Source organism: Salvelinus namaycush, chromosome 5, assembly GCF_016432855.1.
Source record: "Salvelinus namaycush isolate Seneca chromosome 5, SaNama_1.0, whole genome shotgun sequence".
Classification (NCBI taxonomy): domain Eukaryota; kingdom Metazoa; phylum Chordata; class Actinopteri; order Salmoniformes; family Salmonidae; genus Salvelinus; species Salvelinus namaycush.
The window spans coordinates 6513522-6535923 of NC_052311.1; the positions used below are offsets into that span (position 1 = coordinate 6513522).

At 43.8% G+C, this 22402-nt stretch overlaps 1 protein-coding gene across 4 annotated transcripts in view; it reads right to left on the reverse strand.

The window, feature by feature from the left end:
- Window positions 1-1417: 1417 nt before the first annotated feature.
- Window positions 1418-22402, reverse strand: part of LOC120047893 (glucocorticoid receptor-like) — a 62020-nt gene continuing 41035 nt past the window's right edge. The window contains exons 2-8 of one of the 4 annotated variants that reach the window (XM_038993474.1): window positions 20731-20909; window positions 19367-19483; window positions 15522-15803; window positions 15252-15396; window positions 14359-14489; window positions 13471-13628; window positions 1418-5235 (exon numbers count right to left, since the gene is read on the reverse strand). In XM_038993474.1, the coding sequence (XP_038849402.1) occupies window positions 5083-5235; window positions 13471-13628; window positions 14359-14489; window positions 15252-15396; window positions 15522-15803; window positions 19367-19483; window positions 20731-20909 (1165 nt within the window). In that variant the 3' untranslated portion in view covers window positions 1418-5082. Of the gene's footprint in view, window positions 5236-13470; window positions 13629-13660; window positions 13959-14358; window positions 14490-15251; window positions 15397-15521; window positions 15804-19366; window positions 19484-20730; window positions 20910-22402 lie in introns of those variants that run through there. The other 3 variants (XM_038993475.1, XR_005476944.1, XM_038993476.1) reach the window with 3 other exon arrangements.

Below are 22402 nucleotides of genomic sequence, written 5' to 3' on the forward strand. Positions count from 1 at the left end.
TGATTGCCAGTCCCTCTGCTGGATAGTCAGTCGACTGAGAGCCTCTGGTTTGTCCACTAGAGATCACGGGGGCATGGCCACTGACTAGTTAAAACTTTATATCTAAACAATATATCAATTAGATATTTTATACCACATTTAGATGCAAACCCAAATATTGAGACACAGTAATGTGTGTTTCCTGTCCTTCATGAGATCACCAAATGAAACACACTCGACATGATTGTCCCTTAAGTGTCCACAGACCATTCCCACATTCTCAAAAATAGAAGTATTGTTTAATTCTCCCATTTTGGGGATTAGGAGTTTTGGCAAGGAGAATGTCTTTGTTTCCCATAGGCTCTCTCCCTCCATACTGAGAGTTTCTACCAGGAATTTATGACCATTGTAAAACCTGATGTGGGAGAGTGAGAGAGGGGGGGTCACAATATGCACCCAAAAGGGCCACGTTGTGACATTCCTGAGGTGGGAGCCAATCTCCCTTGACAACCAGGATATGACTTGAGAGTTTGCGTGCCATCAGGGTCAGTCAACTGTCCATCCAGAAAACCCTCTACAACAGTCTCACTATAGAGACCATCGGGAATCTGGTGTAGGGGCTACAGCCTTGTAGCTAGGTCCAAGATCTGGAATCTGGCAGAGCTACAGCCTTGTAGCCTGGTCCAAGATCTGTTTGTGCCATCTTGCCATGGAAAAATGTTTGGTATGCACACAACCATAGGAGTTGGCCAAACAGTACAAACATATCTGGGATCAGCCTATGGGGCCTCAATAAGGAACAACAAGCTATTTTCTCCCAACATTATCACTGGCTTTGGGGCATCAAGTGTGGTCATAGAAATTCTGTGTTGAAATGCTGAGACCAAGAGACTAGCAGTAGCAATATTAGACTGACATGAAAGTGGAGGTTGGTGTAGGAGCTTCTTTCAGTGCCAAGACATTCAACGTCCATTTCCATTAACTAGAATAGGTCTCCTGGCAGCCAAGGAAATCATTTGATCTAGTCCTTGGGCTCCCGAGTGGTGCGGCGGTCTAAGGCGTCACTACAGACACCCTGGTTCAAATCCAGGCTGTATCACAACCGGCCGTGATTGGGAGTGCCATTGGGCGACGCACAATTGGCCCAGTGTTGTCCGGGTTTGGCCGGTGTAGGCCGTCATTGTAAATAAGAACTTGCTCTTAACTGACTTGTCTAGTTAAATAAAGGTTAAAAAATAATAAAATGTTACAAACCTAACCAATAAGCCCCAGAAAGGAAAAGCCTCTTTATTGGATGAACCAGTGCTTATCGTAATAATGTGATTATTAAAAGTATATCTGACAAGGTGACTTTTTTCATTGTTCAGATAAAGTGAGTTAAACATGATCAATCTGCATACAATTTCTTGTTTTGAAAAGGTACCACACACAACGAAGACGTAGTTCAACATTTAATGGCAGGAAAAGCATCAACATGACCTACTACAGATGAGCAATAATACAGAGGATATAGAAAACGACTATTATTTGTGGGAGAAACAACACATTGTTTTTCTTTACACTGGGTTATATGTACATAATTAAAATAGTGTATAAGCTAAACAAGTCATCTTCAAAGAAAAGCATATACCAGTGAATCATCATCTTCAATCTGCCCTTGATAATACGTTTCAAAAGTTAACGTCTGTTTTATACAAAATAGAATTTCAAAATAATATTTGGGGTAGTGCAAATTGTCAGGTTCAAGCTGGTTGATTAACTTTCACAAACAGTTTGTGTGAAGTTTTTTGACTGACGACTATATTCCTAATATTAACACACAACATTTGACCAAAGACACACAAAAGAAATATAAAATGTGTTATACGACAGTCCTGTACGTCTGTCGTTCCAAGAGCTACTAAAACTACAGGGAAACTTTGAGTCTGGATTTGCTTTGGCCACCCGGTAGAAAATCTAATATACTGGAACTGTGCTATCTAAATAAAATGGTATATATTGACACTTGAAAGTTTTCCTGAAAATCTGTCCTGCAGAGTTCATTCACTAAAGTGAACATTTTCTGTCTAAAATAGCTTATATTGGAAAAGAAAAAAAGAAAATGACAGTATATGTCTATAATCTCTGTTTAGAGCAACACATGTAACTCAGGTATTTGTCATTTATATTTGCATATTTTCAGATTTTCTTGTAAAAAATGTACTGCATAATACAATTCCACAGAGACCAATACATGTTGGGATAAGGGGAGGTGAGTAGTTTGTGGTTTCATACCAGTTATATGAAAGGCAACAGCAGAGAATTATTTATAGCCACACTGAATGTGAAAGTAACCCATAGGAAATCCACAAGCAGTTTAGATGGGGAGAATTCATTTAATTTTATTGAACTACTTTTGAAAATAAATGTTTTCCTTTAGGATAGATTGGGAAGTTAACAATGGTTAATCATGTAGTGAGAAAAATCAAATGACTTTGGCATGTCCAGTATGCATGAAAGTAACGTACCTGAACGGCCAGGTGAGCTTTTATTTAACCTGACTGTTAATTGTCAGAAAAACTCACTCTGGGAATCAAAACGTACAAGTTTTTGGTTTTAAACAGTTCCATCAGTGAACATAAGATGACCACTTTTAACCAATGACAACAACCTGAGTATGGTATAGTTGTTCTTAAAAATCACTAATGTATAGCTTCTTATTAGATGTTGGCATAGTGTATGAAAATCAGAAAATAAGAGATGTCAGTTTTCCAACATGTAAATAGACCAATGACAGCAAACAAATAACTAGCGTTGCATTTTTTAATGCAGGTTAGGTAAGTTAGAACACATCCCACCTTTTCAAAAATGGCTTCAGGTCTCGGGTTAACAATTCTCACAAATTCCCCTCAAATGTACGGAATGTGACAACACCATACAATTACATCACAATGAAAACATGTTTTTAGAAGAAAACAATTTCCCCTTAGAGCATGGGGTGGGAAACCCCAGTCCTCTGTTGCCGGGCCAAATGTCTCCTGGTTTATGTCTCTTCCCCTCCTCATCCATTAAGCTACAGACTATGTCTAAAATAGCACCCTATTCCCTATTCTGTGCACTACTTTGGACCAGAGCCTTGCCCTGGTCAAAAGTAACACACTACAAAGGGAACAGGGAGTCATTTGTGACGTGCTCACAGTTTGAGTGAGAAACCAGATGACAGAGAAGGATGTTAGTACTAAGTGCTTTACTGGAAAACTTTTTGTGTCACACACACACACACACACAGAGAGGAACAATAAGAGCTGAGATGTTGTAAGCAAGATGCCTAGGTGGGTAAGGGGTTGTTGAGTGAGCAGCAGGTTGTCCTAGACCAGGGTCCAGCAGTGTCAGTTCTCCAGAACCCCCTGTGTATTGCTGGTTTTCATCTCATCAAGTTGTCAAATTGTCTGATATGTCAGTGATATTTCACTGTTGCCAGAATGTAAGCGCTATAAGGATTAATAATGACAAGTTACCCATGTTTCATTCACACACACCACTCTACTATCCATTCAAACACCAGTGTGTTCATACAGAAACCAGCATATAGAGGGTCAATACTGGACCCTCTGACTTGGACTGTTACTATTTATATTTTCCTTAAGAGACCAAGAACTACTGTAGAACTAAATTCAAGAACAGCCATTTTCCCATCAAATCTGAGTGGAAACCATAGCAACCAGCTCTTCTGGTTTTGGGGCTGTCGACACAAAAAAAAAAGTGGAATCTGCACTCTCCATTTTTGATTGGCTGACGCATCGCTCTCTCCGGCACATTCCAATAATGACAAATGGGCAAAAAAAACGACTAGCAAAACAAGAGTTAAAACAAAAGCAGCAGGAAGACGGTATTAGTTCATCGATGGACAAAAGTACTTTTGCTGACAAAAATAAGTTCAAAAGGTGACAATTAATAGCTTCCTTTTACAAACATCCAATAGTTAAAGCCATGTTCTTTACTATGTACTTTCACATTATCTCATAAATGGTAGGGGTGTCATTGTACTAAAATAGTATTTAAAAATAAGACGTGTACAAGAGATCAGGTGAATACTGTATGCAGATTGGGAGTATTGTTTAAATCTACTGATCTTATTGTTATCGTTTACACTGAGGAGCCATAACTGAGCTGCAACAGACTAACACGGCTGCCATTTAAAAAAGGAAAACTGACTGCAACTGCATGTAATAGAAACAAAACAATCAGATACACTGAGGGTCAACCATGATGGTGAAAGAAGAATATCTATCCTCGGACAGTCAGAGAGAGAATGGCTAAAATCAGACTTCAAGCTAAAAAGGCACTTTTCCCCCCCCCCTTTTTTCTGATCGACGGTGAACCTGGCAGCCAGTAGGTAGCTTAATGTAGACAAAGATAGATCTGTGAACGGTATGCTTTCATTGTATAAAACAATTTCATCATGTTACGCCCGACTTAAAAATTTTAAAAAAGCAATGCAACATGCTTTGGAAAATGACAGTTACGAAGAAAACAAAACGTCATGTGATTTGATAATCAACTCTGTTACAACGTCCTAAAAACAACAGCAGGTAGAGGAATACACAGTGGGTTAACCTGTTGAATAACAGTACAAGACAGTTATAGTGTTACCTTTGCTGAGGTAAGAAATGACCTGTATAATAAACTGTATATACTGTGGCAGCAGAAACGTAGACATCATCATCTTAATAATCTGTACATAGATACTTGCTTAATCTAGATATTGTTAAGTTCTGCGGGTCATACACCTGAGAAAACACAAAGGGTTAGTTAAGTTCAATCCTTGATTATACTTAAACTTATGAAAACATTTATTCTATTAACTGGATCATAGACCATTGATGTTAAACAAAACAAAAATCCTCTGCTCTCTCCGTCTCGTCTTCTGCCTCTTGACAAATCTCTCCTTCCTCCTCGATGGCGCTTGTTTCATCCCCAAATCAGCAAACCCCTGTACATTGTATCATTTCTCCCAAAACAGCCTCTCTTCTTCCCCGTCTCCCTCGTTCAGGGGAAGGTGAGGGGATTTTAAGGCATTGTGTCTCGGTGGTGGACACGGCCAGTGGCGGTGGCACCACACAGTCATTTCTGGTGGAAGAGGAGTGGCTTGACGCTCCCGGCTTTGAATTTTGGTAACTGGTTGCTGATGATCTCTGCTAACATCTCTGGGAACTCCACTGACAGAGACTTGTTGACGAACGTGTAGAAGCAGAAGTCCAGCAGCTCACCAACCATCTAAAGGGAAAGGAGCACATTTGACATGTTTATTTACTGTCTGTTGGTCACAGAAATGTTCTTAGTGTAGATTGAAAACAAAACAGAGACACTAAAACAAACATGGCTAGAATAAGGACAGGAGCACACACAACACATCGTGTCCCAACATCTGCAAAATTATTGTCACCGTTTCTCATATCATTGTTCACAACCCACTCATACTCCTACATGAATCTCATTTCTAGCTGTATGCCATGTGTACAGAAACATGAATCCTATATATACACTGCTCAAAAAAATAAAGGGAACACTTAAACAACACAATGTAACTCCAAGTCAATCACACTTCTGTGAAATCAAACTGTCCACTTAGGAAGCAACACTGATTGACAATAAATTTCACTTGCTGTTGTGCAAATGGAATAGACAAAAGGTGGAAATTATAGGCAATTAGCAAGACACCCCCAATAAAGGAGTGATTCTGCAGGTGGGGACCACAGACCACTTCTCAGTTCCTATGCTTCCTGGCTGATGTTTTGGTCACTTTTGAATGCTGGCGGTGCTTTCACTCTAGTGGTAGCATGAGACGGAGTCTACAACCCACACAAGTGGCTCAGGTAGTGCAGCTCATCCAGGATGGCACATCAATGCGAGCTGTGGCAAGAAGGTTTGCTGTGTCTGTCAGCGTAGTGTCCAGAGCATGGAGGCGCTACCAGGAGACAGGCCAGTACATCAGGAGACGTGGAGGAGGCCGTAGGAGGGCAACAACCCAGCAGCAGGACCGCTACCTCCGCCTTTGTGCAAGGAGGGGCACTGCCAGAGCCCTGCAAAATGACCTCCAGCAGGCCACAAATGTGCATGTGTCTGCTCAAACGGTCAGAAACAGACTCCATGAGGGTGGTATGAGGGCCCGACGTCCACAGGTGGGGGTTGTGCTTACAGCCCAACACCGTGCAGGACGTTTGGCATTTGCCAGAGAACACCAAGATTGGCAAATTCGCCACTGGCGCCCTGTGCTCTTCACAGATGAAAGCAGGTTCACACTGAGCACATGAGCACATGTGACAGACGTGACAGAGTCTGGAGACGCCGTGGAGAACGTTCTGCTGCCTGCAACATCCTCCAGCATGACTGGTTTGGCGGTGGGTCAGTCATGGTGTGGGGTGGCATTTCTTTGTGGGGCCGCACAGCCCTCCATGTGCTCGCCAGAGGTAGCCTGACTGCCATTAGGTACCGAGATGAGATCCTCAGAGCCCTTGTGAGACCATATGCTGACACATGCACATTTGTGGCCTGTTGGAGGTCATTTTGCAGGGCTCTGGCAGTGCCCCTCCTTGCACAAAGGCGGAGGTAGCGGTCCTGCTGCTGGGTTGTTGCCCTCCTACGGCCTCCTCCACGTCTCCTGACGTACTGGCCTGTCTCCTGGTAGCGCCTCCATGCTCTGGACACTACGCTGACAGACACAGCAAACCTTTTTGCCACAGCTCGCATTGATGTGCCATCCTGGATGAGCTGCACTACCTGAGCCACTTGTGTGGGTTGTAGACTCCGTCTCATGCTACCACTAGAGTGAAAGCACCGCCAGCATTCAAAAGTGACCAAAACATCAGCCAGGAAGCATAGGAACTGAGAAGTGGTCTGTGGTCCCCACCTGCAGAATCACTCCTTTATTGGGGGTGTCTTGCTAATTGCCTATAATTTCCACCTTTTGTCTATTCCATTTGCACAACAGCATGTGAAATTTATTGTCAATCAGTGTTGCTTCCTAAGTGGACAGTTTGATTTCACAGAAGTGTGATTGACTTGGAGTTACATTGTGTTGTTTAAGTGTTCCCTTTATTTTTTTGAGCAGTGTATATAGTGTGCACCTGTGTGCAATCTAAGTGTCACATGATCTGTCACATGATCTCAGTATATATACACCTGTTCTGAAAGGCCCCAGAGTCTCCAACACCACTGAGCAATGGGCACCACCAAGCAAGCGGCACCATGAAGACCAAGGAGCTCTCCAAACAGGTCAGGGACAAAGTTGTGGAGAAGTACCGATCAGGGTTGGGTTATAAAAAAATATCAGAAACTTTGAACTTTGAGCACCATTAAATCCATTATTTTTTTTAATGGAAATAATATGGCACCACAACAAACCTGCCAAGAGAGGGCCACCCACCAAAACTCATGGACCAGGCGAGGGCATTAATCAGAGCGGCAACAAAGAGACCAAAGATAACCCTGAAGGAGCTGCAAAGCTCCACAGCGGAGATTGGAGTATCTGTCCATAGGACCACTTTAAGCCGTACACTCCATGGAGCTGGGCTGCTTTACGGAAGAGTGGGCAAAAAAAATTAAGCAAACATGTTCGGTGTTTGCCAAAAGGCATGTGGGAGACTCCTCAAACATATGGAAGAAGGTACTCTGGCCAGATGAGACTAAAATTGAGCTTTTTGGCCATCAAGGAAAATGCAATGTCTGGAGCAAACCCAACACCTCTCATCACCCCGAGAACAACATCCCCACAGTGAAGCATGGTGGTGGCAGCATCATGCTGTGGGGATGTTTGTTCCATTGGCAGGGACTGGGAAACTGGTCAGAATTTAAGGAATGATGGATGGCGCTAAATACAGGGAAATTCTTGAGGGAAACCTGTTTCAGTCTTCCAGAGATTTGAGACCGGGACGGAGGTTCACCTTCCAGCAGGACAATGACCATAAGCATGCTGCTAATAAAACACTGAGTGGTTTAAGGGGAAACATTTAAATGTCTTGGAATGGCCTAGTCAAAGCCCAGACCTCAATCCAATTGAGACTCTGTGGTATGACTTAAAGATTGCTGTACACCAGCGGAACCCATCCAACTTGAAGGAGCTGGAGCAGTTTTGCCTTGAAGAATGGGCAAAAATCCCAGTGGCTAGATGTGCCAAGCTTATAGAGAGACATACCCCAAGAGACTTGCAGCTGTAATTGCTGCAAAAAGTGGCTCTACAAAGTATTAACTTTGGGGGGGGGGGGGGGGGGAATAGTTATGCATGCGAGGTTTCAGTTTTTTTTGTCTTATTTCTTGTTTGTTTCACAAGAAAAAATATTTAGCATCTTCAAAGTGGTAGGCATGTGTACATCAAATGACACGAACCCCCCAAAAATCCATTTTAATTACAGGTTAAGGCAACAAAATAGGAAAAATGCCAATGGGGTGAATACTTTCGCAAGCCACTGCAGCTGTATGCCAAGTGTACAGAAACTGAAACATGAATCTCATATGTACTGAGCTCCAGACCACCAGGAGGCAGCATTGAGCTCCAGACCACCAGGAGGCAGCATTGAGCTCCAGACCACCAGGAGGCAGCATTGAGCTCCAGACCACCAGGAGGCAGCATTGAGCTCCAGACCACCAGGAGGCAGCATTGAGCTACAGACCACCAGGAGCCAGCATTTTTTTTTGTTATGTCTTAAAGGGGCAGTGTTTTTGAGACAGGTTTGAATAAGTTAAGTAGCCAATAGGCATAGGGTAGCATAATTTGTCTGATTCTCTGTAAAAATGGTATGGGAATAATAATGAATTTTATTTTGTAAAGTGGTTTATTGCAAAAAAACAAATGTTCAGTCACCTTCTTGTCTGAAGGACAAGTGGATAAACAAGTGAATGTCAAGCCCTGCATGATCTTTCCCAAAGTCTCATGGAATGTAGGCCTACATTGAACACCACACATTAGCTGCTACTGCAGGCTGAACAATAGCTGTTCTATTCAAACAGTTCTTGTGCTGACGTTGCTTCCAGAGACAGTTTGGAACTCGGTAGTGAGTGTTGCAACCAAGGACATAAGATTTGTTACACGCAAGATGCTTCAACACTCGGTGGTCTCATTCTGTGAGCTTGTGTGGCCTACCACTTCATGGCTGAGCCATTGTTACTCCTAGACGTTTCCACTTCACAATAACACCACTTACGGTTGAGCGGGGCAGCTCTAGCAGGGCAGAAATTTGACAAACTGACTTGTTGGAAAGGTGGCATCCTATGACGGTGCCACGTTGAAAGTCACTGAGCTCTTCAGTAAGGCTATTCTACTGCCAATATTTGTCTACGGAGATTGCATGGCCCTGTGCTCGATTGTATGCACCCTTCAGCAACGAGTGTGACTGAAATAGTCGAATCAACTAATGTGAAGAGGTGTTCACATACTTTAGTATATATAGTGTATTAATATATATTTTTTTTTATTATATATATAAAGGAAGAGAAGCTTAGGCCAGCCCTAAAGTGACAGAGCCATGCTTCCCGACATCGACATTAATTTCTTTGTACAGTGCTTTCAGAAATTATTTTTCTCACCCATCTTCACACAATACCCCATAATGACATAGTGAAAAAAAAAAATCGAGAAATGTTTGCAAATGTATTGAAAATTAAATACAGAAATATCTAATTTACATAAGTACTCACACCCCTGAGTCAATACTTTGTAGAAGCACCTGCGGCAGCGATTACAGCTGTGTGTCTTTCTGGGTCTCTAAGAGCTTTCCACACCTGAATTGTGTAACATTTGCCCATTATTCTTTTCAAAATGCTTCAAGCTCTGTCAAATTGGTTGTTGATCATTGCTAGACAACCATTTTCAGGGTCTTGCCATAGATTTTCAAAACTCGCTGTTTGTTACCTATACATGGTCACTCTACCTACATGTACAAATTACCTTGACTAACCTGTACCCCCGCACATTGACTCAGTACCGGTACCCCCTGTATATAGCCTCCACATTGACTCTGTACCGGTACCCCCTGTATATAGCCTCCACATTGACTCCGTACCGGTACCCCCTGTATATAGCCTCCACATTGACTCCGTACCGGTACCCCCTGTATATAGCCTCCACATTGACTCCGTACCGGTACCCCCTGTATATAGCCTCCACATTGACTCCGTACCGGTACCCCCTGTATATAGCCTCCACATTGACTCCGTACCGGTACCCCCTGTATATAGCCTCCACATTGACTCCGTACCGGTACCCCCTGTATATAGCCTCCACATTGACTCTGTGCCGGTACTCCCTGTATATAGCCTCCACATTGACTCAGTACCGGTACCCCCTGTATATAGCCTCCACATTGACTCCGTACCGGTACCCCCTGTATATAGCCTCCACATTGACTCTGTGCCGGTACTCCCTGTATATAGCCTCCACATTGACTCAGTACCGGTACCCCCTGTATATAGCCTCCACATTGACTCCGTACCGGTACCCCCTGTATATAGCCTCCACATTGACTCCGTACCGGTACCCCCTGTATATAGCCTCCACATTGACTCCGTACCGGTACCCCCTGTATATAGCCTCCACATTGACTCCGTACCGGTACCCCCTGTATATAGCCTCCACATTGACTCCGTACCGGTACCCCCTGTATATAGCCCGCACATTGACTCAGTACCGGTGCCTCCTCATTGACTCTGTACCGGTACCCCCTGTATATAGCCTCGCTATTGTTTTTTTATGGTATATATATATTTTTTTTTGAGTGTATTTAGTAAATATTTTCTTAGCTATTATTTTTCTTAAAACTGCATTGTTGGTTAAGGGCTTGTAAGTAAGCATTTCACGGTAAGGTCTAAACCTGTTGTATTCAGCGCATGTGACAAATAAAAATTAGATTTGATATACAGCTATACAGATAGGCGTACAGGAGGAGGCTAATTCGTCAATTTTTATAAAGAGAAGTGTTATATTGTTAGATTAAAGCAATAACTCTGTTAGGACTAAAACATTTTCTGCCTTCATAGGCCTGCAGTAGCTAAACCTAATAATAGCCATAGTAAACCGTATAATAGCCAAATAGTAAGTCATTGTTTATAGGGAAAATACAAACAGGTTATCATGTTGCGTCATTAAACTAAGTTTTGCATCTCGTCCTCATCCTCTTGTTTTTTCCATTTTCATGGTTTGAGTGCGAGTAGCCCTGAGACTACCGGTAGCTGTATTATATTGTGGCAGACGAAACAATAAAGTTGGAACTTAATTTGACCAAAGAAAATGGCTCAACAGAAGGAAACAAAACAGTTGTTGCATATTTAAAGAACTGGTTTAAACCTTGAACAGACCTATATTGCAGCATTTACCAACAACAGATGAGTCCCTACCGTAGGCCTACTCAACAAAGGACAGCAATAGGCTAATGCTATTTATTTTACAACAGACCTAGTTTTAACCTATCTTAAAACTTCTTGTCAATATGGGGGCGCTGTTTTCACTTTGTAAAAATTAGTTCCCAAATTAAACTGCCTCGTACTCAATTCTTGCTCGTACAATATGCATATTATTATTACTATTGGATAGAAAACACTCTCTAGTTTCTAAAACCGTTTGAATTATATCTGTGAGTAAAACAGAACTCAAGTTGCAGCTAACTTCCTGTCAGGAAGTGAGAAATCTGAAATCGGGCACTCTGTTCCAGGGTCAGTTTATTAATTTGCATGTAATCTATGAGTCGACATGCACTGCATACGATTTCCCCTAGATGTCAGTAAGCAGTGAGAATTGGAATGGTGTTGCTAGGCAGATCTGAGGCCATATAAAGGGTCTTGGAACGTGGGGTGCACTCTTTTCAACGTTCGTCATGGCGCAAGACAGACCTCAGGATGGCATTCTGAAAAGCTCTCGTTATAGGCCTTAGATATATCCGGCTCTGATTTTATTCGATATAGGTGTTAAAGACATCATAATGTAGTTATTTTAAACCGAGTTATATCAGTTTATATCAGTATATTGCGATTTTCGGATATTTCTTTGTGCTGCGTTATGAAGAGTTGGACACGTCTGGGCCACATAGCTAATGTTTGCTGCTAATTCCTAAGTTGAAGACGTCAATCTACAACCGAGCAACGATGATTCTGGACAAAGGACCACTTGCACAAGATTCTGATGGAAGCTCATCAAAAAGTAAGAACTATTTATGATGTTAATTCGTTGTTCTGTTGAAAAATGTAAAACTACTATTCCGCCATTAATTTCGGTGCGGTCTCGCTTTAACGCACGCTGTATGTCGTAGTAACGTTAATTTTAAAAATCTAACACAGCGGTTGCATTAAGAACTAATGTATCTTTTATTTGCTGTCCAACCTGTATTTTTTAGTCAAGTTTATGATTAGTTATTGATTAGATTAGGTGCCTCTCCCAAGATTTCTCCCGACATTTTGTTGGCAGCTTGGCTACTATTCTCATTGTATAACCACGATTTGTGCCGCTAAATATGCACATTTTCGAACAAACAATATATGTATTGTGTAATATGATGTTATAGGACTGTCATCTGATGAAGTTTTGAGAAGGTTAGTGAAAAATTTAATATCTTTTGCTGGTTTATTCGCTATCGCTAACGTGCATGAATCAATGCTGCTGTGTGGTTGGCTATTGTAGTAAGCTAATATAATGCTATATTGTGTTTTCGCTGTAAAACACTTAAAGAATCTGAAATATTGGCTGGATTCACAAGATCTTTGTCTTTCATTTGCTGTACGCTGTGTATTTTTCATAAATGTTTTATGATGAGTATTTAGGTAATTCACGTTGCTCTCTGTAGTTATTCTAGTTGCTTTGGTGAGAGTTGTGATGGTGGCTGCAATGTAAAACTATGATTTATACCTGAAATATGCACATTTTTCGAACAAAACATATGCTATACAATAAATATGTTATCAGACTGTCATCTGATGAAGTTGTTTCTTGGTTAGTGACTATTTATATCTTTATTTGGTCGAATTTGTGATAGCTACCTATGCAGGAAAAAAATGGTGGGAAAAAAAAGTTGTGTCTTTTGCTATGGTGGTTAGCTAATAGAAATACATATTGTGTCTTCCCTGTAAAACATTTAAAAAATCAGAAATGATGGCTGGATTCACAAGATGTGTATCTTTCATTTGGTGTCTTGGACTTGTGATTTCATGAACATTTTATTATATGATATCCCTGTGGCTTTAGGCTAGGCTATGCTAGTCAGCTTTTTTGATGGGGGGGATCCCGGATCCGGGTTTGTGACTCGTTAGAGGTTAAACTAAATATGGACCACAAAATTAAAAAGAAAGAACTTAATTTAGCCAACGAAAATGTCTCAACAAAATGAAACAAAACATTTTTGCATATTTAAATAACTGGTTTAGATGATTAAATAGGCCTACAATAATAATAATGATGATAATATAAATGATAACAAATATACGAAAAATAAATAAATAAAAGTTAGAAAATTGAAGAAGTCAAATGTGTACCTCGTGCATGGAGTCAAGAAGCTTGGTGAGCTGGTAGAAGCGTTGCCAGTTCTGGCTGGAGTTTTCCTCCCTCTTGACGATGGCCTTCCCCAACTCCTTGATGTAGGACATCCTGATCTCATCAAACACTGCCTGACTCTTCAGACCATCCTTTGGCACTGCGGGGGACGGGACAACATAATACATCAACCTCTGTGTGTCTTACTCGAGACCATCCTTTGGCACTGCGGGGGACGGGACAACATAATACATCAACCTCTGTGTGTCTTACTCGAGACCATCCTTTGGCACTGCGGGGGACGGGACAACATAATACATCAACCTCTGTGTGTCTTACTCGAGACCATCCTTTGGCACTGCGGGGGACGGGACAACACAATACATCAACCTCTGTGTGTCTTACTCGAGACCATCCTTTGGCACTGCGGGGGACGGGACAACACAATACATCAACCTCTGTGTGTCTTACTCGAGACCATCCTTTGGCACTGCGGGGGACGGGACAACATAATACATCAACCTCTGTGTGTCTTACTCGAGACCATCCTTTGGCACCAAAGGGAAACATAACAGGAAATGTGTTCAATAACCCAGTAAATGAGAACTTGTTCTCAACCAGCCTACCTGGTTAAAAAAAGGTGAGATCTTTTTTTTATAATATATTTTTAAAGTCCTGCCTTTCTCCTTCTATTATATGTTGAAAATGTAGAGCGAAAATACAATAAGATGAAATAAGAAACTTTTCTTTTGACATCCCAATGCTATGATCAACAACAACAAATAACAGTAAAAACCCAGGAACACACAGTCATCAATCAGGAAATAGTTTGGCATATTATTATGGACTCAAGTGTGAAAGGTCAAAGTAAACGTGGGGCTGAGACTCACCGGTGCTGAGCAGCAGCAGAACCTTCATACACAGATACTCGTCATGAGACACCTGCAGTCTGACAAACTCACTGGAGATCTTCAACATCTGTTCACACTGGTCTGCCATGTAGGGCAGCTTCATACGGTCCCTGATGAGGAGAGAGAGACATGTTAGTGATGATGTCACACTGGTCTGCCATGTAGGGCAGCTTCATACGGTCCCTGATGAGGAGAGAGAGACAGGCATGTTAGTGATGATGTCACACTAGTCTGCCATGTAGGGCAGCTTCATACGGTCCCTGATGAGGAGAGAGAGACATGTTAGTGATGATGTCACACTGATCTGCCATGTAGGGCAGCTTCATACGGTCCCTGATGAGGAGAGAGAGACATGTTAGTGATGATGTCACACTGATCTGCCATGTAGGGCAGCTTCATACGGTCCCTGATGAGGAGAGAGAGACAGGCATGTTAGTGATGATGTCACACTAGTCTGCCATGTAGGGCAGCTTCATACGGTCCCTGATGAGGAGAGAGACAGGTATGTTAGTGATGATGTCACACTGGTCTGCCATGTAGGGCAGCTTCATACGGTCCCTGATGAGGAGAGAGAGACAGGCATGTTAGGGATTAGACAGACAGTCCAAAACATATTAAAGACAGATACTGGAGAGACAGACAGAAACAGATAATGGAGAGAGAAACAGACAAAGACAGATTGAAGACAGATACTGGACAGAGAGAGAGACAGGGACAGATTGAAGACATACTGGAGAGAGAGAGCGACAGACAGACAGACAGAGACTAAGACAGATTGAAGACAGATACTAGAGAGAGACAGACAGATAAAGACTAAGACCGATTGAAGACAGATACTGGAGAGAGAGAGAGAGAGAGACAAAGAGACATACTGGTTGATGACGAGGTCTGGAGCGAAGCAGAGCATGTTCCCGTCACACTGTTGGTAGGACCTCCAGCCCAGGCCGAAGGACATGAGGAACAACCAGGAACACTGCAGCAGAGTCATCTGGTCGTCCAGGTGAAGGTCCCGGAACCCTGCAGGGGAAGATAATAGAACACTAAATGACTAAAGGTTCCATTTCCCAGATGATACTGTAGTACTGCTATCTATGGTAGGTATTGTGCAGGTTTCCAACAGTGTATTTTAGAGACAGTAGTACCTGGCAGGGCCTTGGCCCACTTCACGGCTGATACCACCTGTCGTCCCCCCAGCCTGTTGAGGGTGGTCATGATGCGTGTGGAGGTGTCTGGCAGGGTGCCGTCGTAGCCAGAGTAGATGGTGTCTGGCTCGATGGCCTTTAGTAGAGACAGCATGGTGGGGGTGAGCTGGGGCATGGACTTGGGGACCAGCGACCTGGCCTCTGGGAGAGGACGGGGGGTCAGCTCGGCCATGGTGGGCTGCTGCACCCCCTTTAAACGGTTCAGCTTCTTGGTTTTACGAGCTGTGGCGAAGGAGAGAGGAAGGGAGGCGGTAGATTGAGTGACCATGATCTCAAAAACAAGTCAAACTAATATATCTACTTGTATCTGGTTTTTGAGGTTGTAGTAGCTTGTAGTCAGACTGAATTGTACACCAATTTACATCAAAACTAGAATCTGCACTATAAAACAAGGTAAAACAGTTCAGCTTCCAGGTTCATCTTAACCAATTGTGCTACTGTGTGTTTTTTCGCGTTATTTGTAACTTATTTTGTTTATAATGTTTCTGCCACCATCTATTATGAACGGAAAGAGCTTCTGGATATCAGAACAGCGAATACTCACCTCGTACTGGACAAAGATTTTTTCTTTAACAAGTCTTACGCAAAGGATTTACTTCAGAAACCGGACAAGGCCCAAGTCCCCGTTATTTGCATGAAGAAGAGACAGAGATATAGGGGTCTTAGGTCGGCGTGCCTTGTAAGAATCCGACGGCGAGCGGGTAACCCGCCTCTACCATCAGTCCTATTAGCCAACGTACGATCATTGGATAATAAACTGGATGAGCTCTGAATAAGTCTATACTACCAACGGGACATTAAAAACTGTACTATATTGTGTTGCACCAAGTCATGGCTGAACGATGACATGGATAACATACAGCTGGCTGGGTTTACGCTGCATCGGCAAGACAGAACAGCTGCCTCCGGTAAGACAAGCGGTGGGGGTCTGTGTCTACTTGTAAATAACAGCTTGTGCGCAATGTCTAATATTAAAGAAGTCTTGAGGTAGTCCTCGTCTGAGGTAGAGTATCTCATGATAAGCTGTAGACCACACAATCTATCAAGAGTTTATCTATATTTTTCACAGCCGTCTATTTACCACCGCAAACCGATGCTGGCACTAAGACCGCACCCAACGAGCTGTATACGGCCATGAGCAAACAAGAAAATGCTCATCCATAAGCGGTGCTCCTTGTGGCCGGGGACTTTAATGCAGGCAAACTTAAATCTGTTTGACCTAATTTCTACCAGCATGTCACATGTGCAACCAGAGAAAAAAAAAACTCAAGACCTCCTTTACTCCACACACATAGACACGTACAAAGCTCTCCCTCACCCTCCATTTGGCAAATCTGACCACAATTCTATCCTCCTGATTCCTGCTTACAAGCAAATAACTAAAGCAGGAAGTACCAGTCAATAAGAAAGTGGTCAGATGACACAGACGCTAAGCTACAGGACTGTTTAGCACAGACTGGAATATGTTCTGGGATTCTTCCGATGGCATTGAGGAGTACACCACATCATTCATTGGCTTCATCAATAAGTGCATCGATGACGTCGTCCCCACAGTGACCGTACATACATGCCATGGATTACAGGCAACATCCGCACTGACCTAAAGGCTAGAGCTGCATCTTTCAAGGAGCAGGACTCTAACCCGGACGCTTATAAGAAATCCCGCTATGCCCTCCAACGAACCATCAAACAGGCAAAGCATCAATACAGGACTAAGATTGAATCCTACTACACTGGCTCTGACGCTCGTCGGGTGTGGCAGGGCTTGCAAACTTTTACAGATTACAAAAGGGAAGCACAGCCGCGAGCTGCCCAGTGACACAAGCCTACCAGACGAGCTAAGAAACATTAATTTGTTGGAAATTTCTAATTGTTTGCACAGTCAACTTACACACATCACTGACATACACATTTACCCCATCAGACATGCCACCAGGGGTCTTTTCACAGTCCCCAGGTCCAGAACAAATTCAAGTAAACATACAGTATTATACAGAACCATGAATGCATGGAATTCCCTTCCATCTAAAATAAATATATATATGCAGCGTAAGTGAACAGTAAAACCTGGTTTCATAAACAAATAAAGCAACACCTCACAACGCCTCTCCACCATGTGACCTACTGGTTGCGTGTACGAACTGGCATGTGACCTACTGGTTGCGTGTACGAACTGGCATGTGACCTACTGGTTGCGTGTACGAACTGGCATGTGACCTACTGGTTGCGTGTACGAACTGGCATGTGACCTACTGGTTGCGTGTACGTACTGGCATGTGACCTACTGGTTGCGTGTACGTACTGGCATGTGACCTACTGGTTGCGTGTACGTACTGGCATGTGACCTACTGGTTGCGTGTACGTACTGGCATGTGACCTACTGGTTGCGTGTACGTACTGGCATGTGACCTACTGGTTGCGTGTACGTACTGGCATGTGACCTACTGGTTGCGTGTACGTACTGACATGTGACCTACTGGTTGCGTGTACGTACTGACATGTGACCTACTGGTTGCGTGTACGTACTGACATGTGACCTACTGGTTGCGTGTACGTACTGACATGTGACCTACTGGTTGCGTGTACGTACTGACATGTGACCTACTGGTTGCGTGTACGTACTGACATGTGACCTACTGGTTGCGTGTACGTACTGACATGTGACCTACTGGTTGCGTGTACGTACTGACATGTGACCTACTGGTTGCGTGTACGTACTGACATGTGACCTACTGGTTGCGTGTACGTACTGACATGTGACCTACTGGTTGCGTGTACGTACTGACATGTGACCTACTGGTTGCGTGTACGTACTGACATGTGACCTACTGGTTGCGTGTACGTACTGACATGTGACCTACTGGTTGCGTGTACGTACTGACATGTGACCTACTGGTTGCGTGTACGTACTGACATGTGACCTACTGGTTGCGTGTACGTACTGACATGTGACCTACTGGTTGCGTGTACGTACTGACATGTGACCTACTGGTTGCGTGTACGTACTGACATGTGACCTACTGGTTGCGTGTACGTACTGACATGTGACCTACTGGTTGCGTGTACGTACTGACATGTGACCTACTGGTTGCGTGTACGTACTGACATGTGACCTACTGGTTGCGTGTACGTACTGACATGTGACCTACTGGTTGCGTGTACGTACTGACATGTGACCTACTGGTTGCGTGTACGTACTGACATGTGACCTACTGGTTGCGTGTACGTACTGACATGTGACCTACTGGTTGCGTGTACGTACTGACATGTGACCTACTGGTTGCGTGTACGTACTGACATGTGACCTACTGGTTGCGTGTACGTACTGACATGTGACCTACTGGTTGCGTGTACGTACTGACATGTGACCTACTGGTTGCGTGTATGAACTGACATGTGACCTACATGTTGTGTGTATGAACTGACATGTATGTGGAACTGATAGATACACTATATGTTCATGTTTTTAAATGTGTGTAAATTGTAAAGTCTTTTGTCTGTAATGTATTTTCCATTATGTGTCAGACTCTAGTAAGACTAGCTGTCGCCATCGGCGTCGACTCATGAGGATCCTAATATATCAAAATCATCCCTGCCATGAGACAACAAAACAAGATAAAAGAGTGTACCTTCTAGGTTCATCGCTGCCATGAGACAATAAAACAAGGTAAAAGAGTGTACCTTCCAGGTTCATCCCTGCCATGAGACAACAAAACAAGATAAAAGAGTGTACCTTCTAGGTTCATCGCTGCCATGAGACAATAAAACAAGGTAAAAGAGTGTACCTTCCAGGTTCATCCCTGCCATGAGACACTTGCGGAAGCGGCAGGCTGGACAGTTCTTCCTTCTGATCTTATCGATGATGCAGTCGTTCCTCCCAGCACACAGGTAGTTGTGTTGCCCTGAGAGACAAGAAAAAAATCATTTAAATGACAAAAGAAATGTAATAAAGTACTATATTCTTAACAGCATTTCCCCCCCTTGCATCATACTGGACCAGCAAGCCTTCCACTGGCAAATAAAATGTCTGCATTTTCTTTATAACAACAGGCAACAACAACCAGTACAGTATCATTTATGATATGCATACCGAACACCATTCCATGCCACCAAAGGTGTACCAGTATCAGTTGTCCTACCACCTCACCCCTTGCCATTCTTTTGGGGCTCCTGAGTGGCGCAGCAGTCTAAGGCACTGCATCTCAGTGCTAGAGGTGTCACTACAGACCTGGTTCAATTCCAGGCTGTATCACAACCGGCCGTGATTGGGAGTCCCATAGAGCGGCGCACTGTCATTGTAAATAAGAATTTTGTTCTTAACTGACTTGTCTAGTTAAATAAAGGTTAAATAAAACATTATACATTTCCTGGATGGCATTGAGCTCTGGGCTGTACTGGGCTGTCCACACCAATATCTGTAGCGCTTCGCTTTGTGATGCAGCCAGTGAGGACGCTCTCGATGGTGCAGCTGTAGACATTTTTGAGGATCTGAGGGCCCATGCCAAATCTTTTCAGCCTCTTGAAGGGGAAGAGGCGCTGCCATTCCCTCTTCGCGACTGTGCGGGTGCGGGTGGACCATGTTAAGTCCTTAGTGATGTGGACGCCAAGGAACTTAAAGCTATCGACCTGCTCCAAAACAGCCCTGTTGATGTGCATGGGGGCGTGCTCTCCCCTCTTTCTCCTATAGTCTACGATCAGATCCTTGATCTTACTGACGTTGAGGGAGAGGTTGATGTCCTGGCACCACCCTGCCTAGTCTCTGACCTCCTCCCTGTAAGCAGACTCATTGCTGTCGACGATTTGGATTTTTTTGTCACTGGCCTACACAAATTTAAAAAATCCTACCTTGCCAGTATCTACCGTAAACAAACATCATTCCATGACAGCACAGTACAAGGTGTCTTACCATCTCAGTCCTTGCCACAGGCAAGTATGATGATACATAAACCACACATCATTTCATGACAGCACAGTACAAGGTGTCTTACCGTCTCAGTCCTTGCCACAGGCAAGCATGATGATGCATAAACCACACATCATTTCATGACATCACCAGTGGTAGCCCAGTTCCAGATCCGTTTCTGCCTACTTGGCAAGATAGTAAAAACAGATCTGGGACCAGACCATATGAGTTGTCCTAGCATCTCACCCCTTGCCCCTGTACCTTCCACGGCTCTCTTGAAGAACACCTTGCAGCTTCCGCAGGTGAGCACCCCGTAGTGACAGCCAGACGCCTCATCTGAACACACCAGACAGATCTTATGGGTGGTCCCGGCCTTGCCCTGGGTTGTACACAACGCAGCGCCACCACCCTGCCTGGAGGTAGAACTGCATTGAGAGGAGAGCAGGGAAGAGAGCAGTAAAGAGAGGAGAGAGGAGAGCAAGGAAGAGAGGAGAGAGGAGAGCAGGGAAGAGAGGAGAGAGGAGAGCAGGGAAGAGAGGAGAGAGGAGAGCAGGGAAGAGAGGAGAGAGGAGAGCAAGGAAGAGAGGAGGAGAGCAGGGAAGAGAGCAGTGAAGAGAGGAGAGAGGAGAGCAAGGAAGAGAGGAGAGAGGAGAGCAGGGAAGAGAGCAGTGAAGAGAGGAGAGAGGAGAGCAAGGAAGAGAGGAGAGGAGAGCAAGGAAGAGAGCAGTGAAGAGAGGAGAGAGGAGAGCAAGGAAGAGAGGAGAGGAGAGCAAGGAAGAGAGGAGAGAGGAGAGCAAGGAAGAGAGGAGAGAGGAGAGCAAGGAAGAGAGGAGAGCAGGGAAGAGAGCAGTGAAGAGAGGAGAGAGGAGAGCAAGGAAGAGAGGAGAGAGGAGAGCAGGGAAGAGAGCAGTGAAGAGAGGAGAGCAAGGAAGAGAGGAGAGAGGAGAGCAAGGAAGAGAGGAGAGAGGAGAGAGGAGAGCAGGGAAGAGAGGAGAGAGGAGAGCAGGGAAGAGAGGAGAGAGGAGAGCAAGGAAGAGAGGAGGAGAGCAGGGAAGAGAGCAGTGAAGAGAGGAGAGAGGAGAGCAAGGAAGAGAGGAGAGCAAGGAAGAGAGGAGAGCAAGGAAGAGAGGAGAGCAAGGAAGAGAGGAGAGCAAGGAAGAGAGGAGAGCAGGGAAGAGAGCAGGGAAGAGAGGAGAGGAGAGCAAGGAAGAGAGGAGAGCAAGGAAGAGAGGAGAGCAAGGGAGAGAGGAGAGCAGAGAAGAGAGGAGAGCAGGGAAGAGAGGAGAGCAGGGAAGAGAGGAGAGCAGGGAAGAGAGAGGGAGGAGGAGGGACAGTCAGTAACAAATGTGATTTTCTGAATGGATACAAAATAATAACTTTGCAACAAGTGCCAAATACACACTGATGATGATGCTCCTGGGATTCTGAAAACATTCCGACACTATTCCCACAGAGACAGAGCAGACTCTCTTAACTATGTACCAGCTCACCTAGAAGCATGTGGCCCTCTCACTTTTTGTGAGCTGGAACACTGTAACAGCAGGGGAACTCAACACATGTACTTTGTAAACACACACATATTCCAAACCAGGCAGGGGCTTTGGCACGTCTACTGTTACACTTCCTACAGTTGAGATCAGATCCACTACATTTACTCTGGAGTTTACAACAATACCCGTTTGCTCGGGTAAGTCTCTTTTTTCTGAAATGTCCTACATTTCTCTTTAAGATCCAAAGAAAAGAAAAAAAGCACACAGAATGTTGCAGATAGAACTGTAATGAATTAGAGCTACCATGATCACTTTCTCTACTTGTCAGAAAGGCCTGTCTGTTCTATATAATTCATTTCTATCTGATTTTGAAGGTTTCTCAACATGTTATCTGTCTGACCATGTCCTAGCTGTTTGAGGTGCCGTTT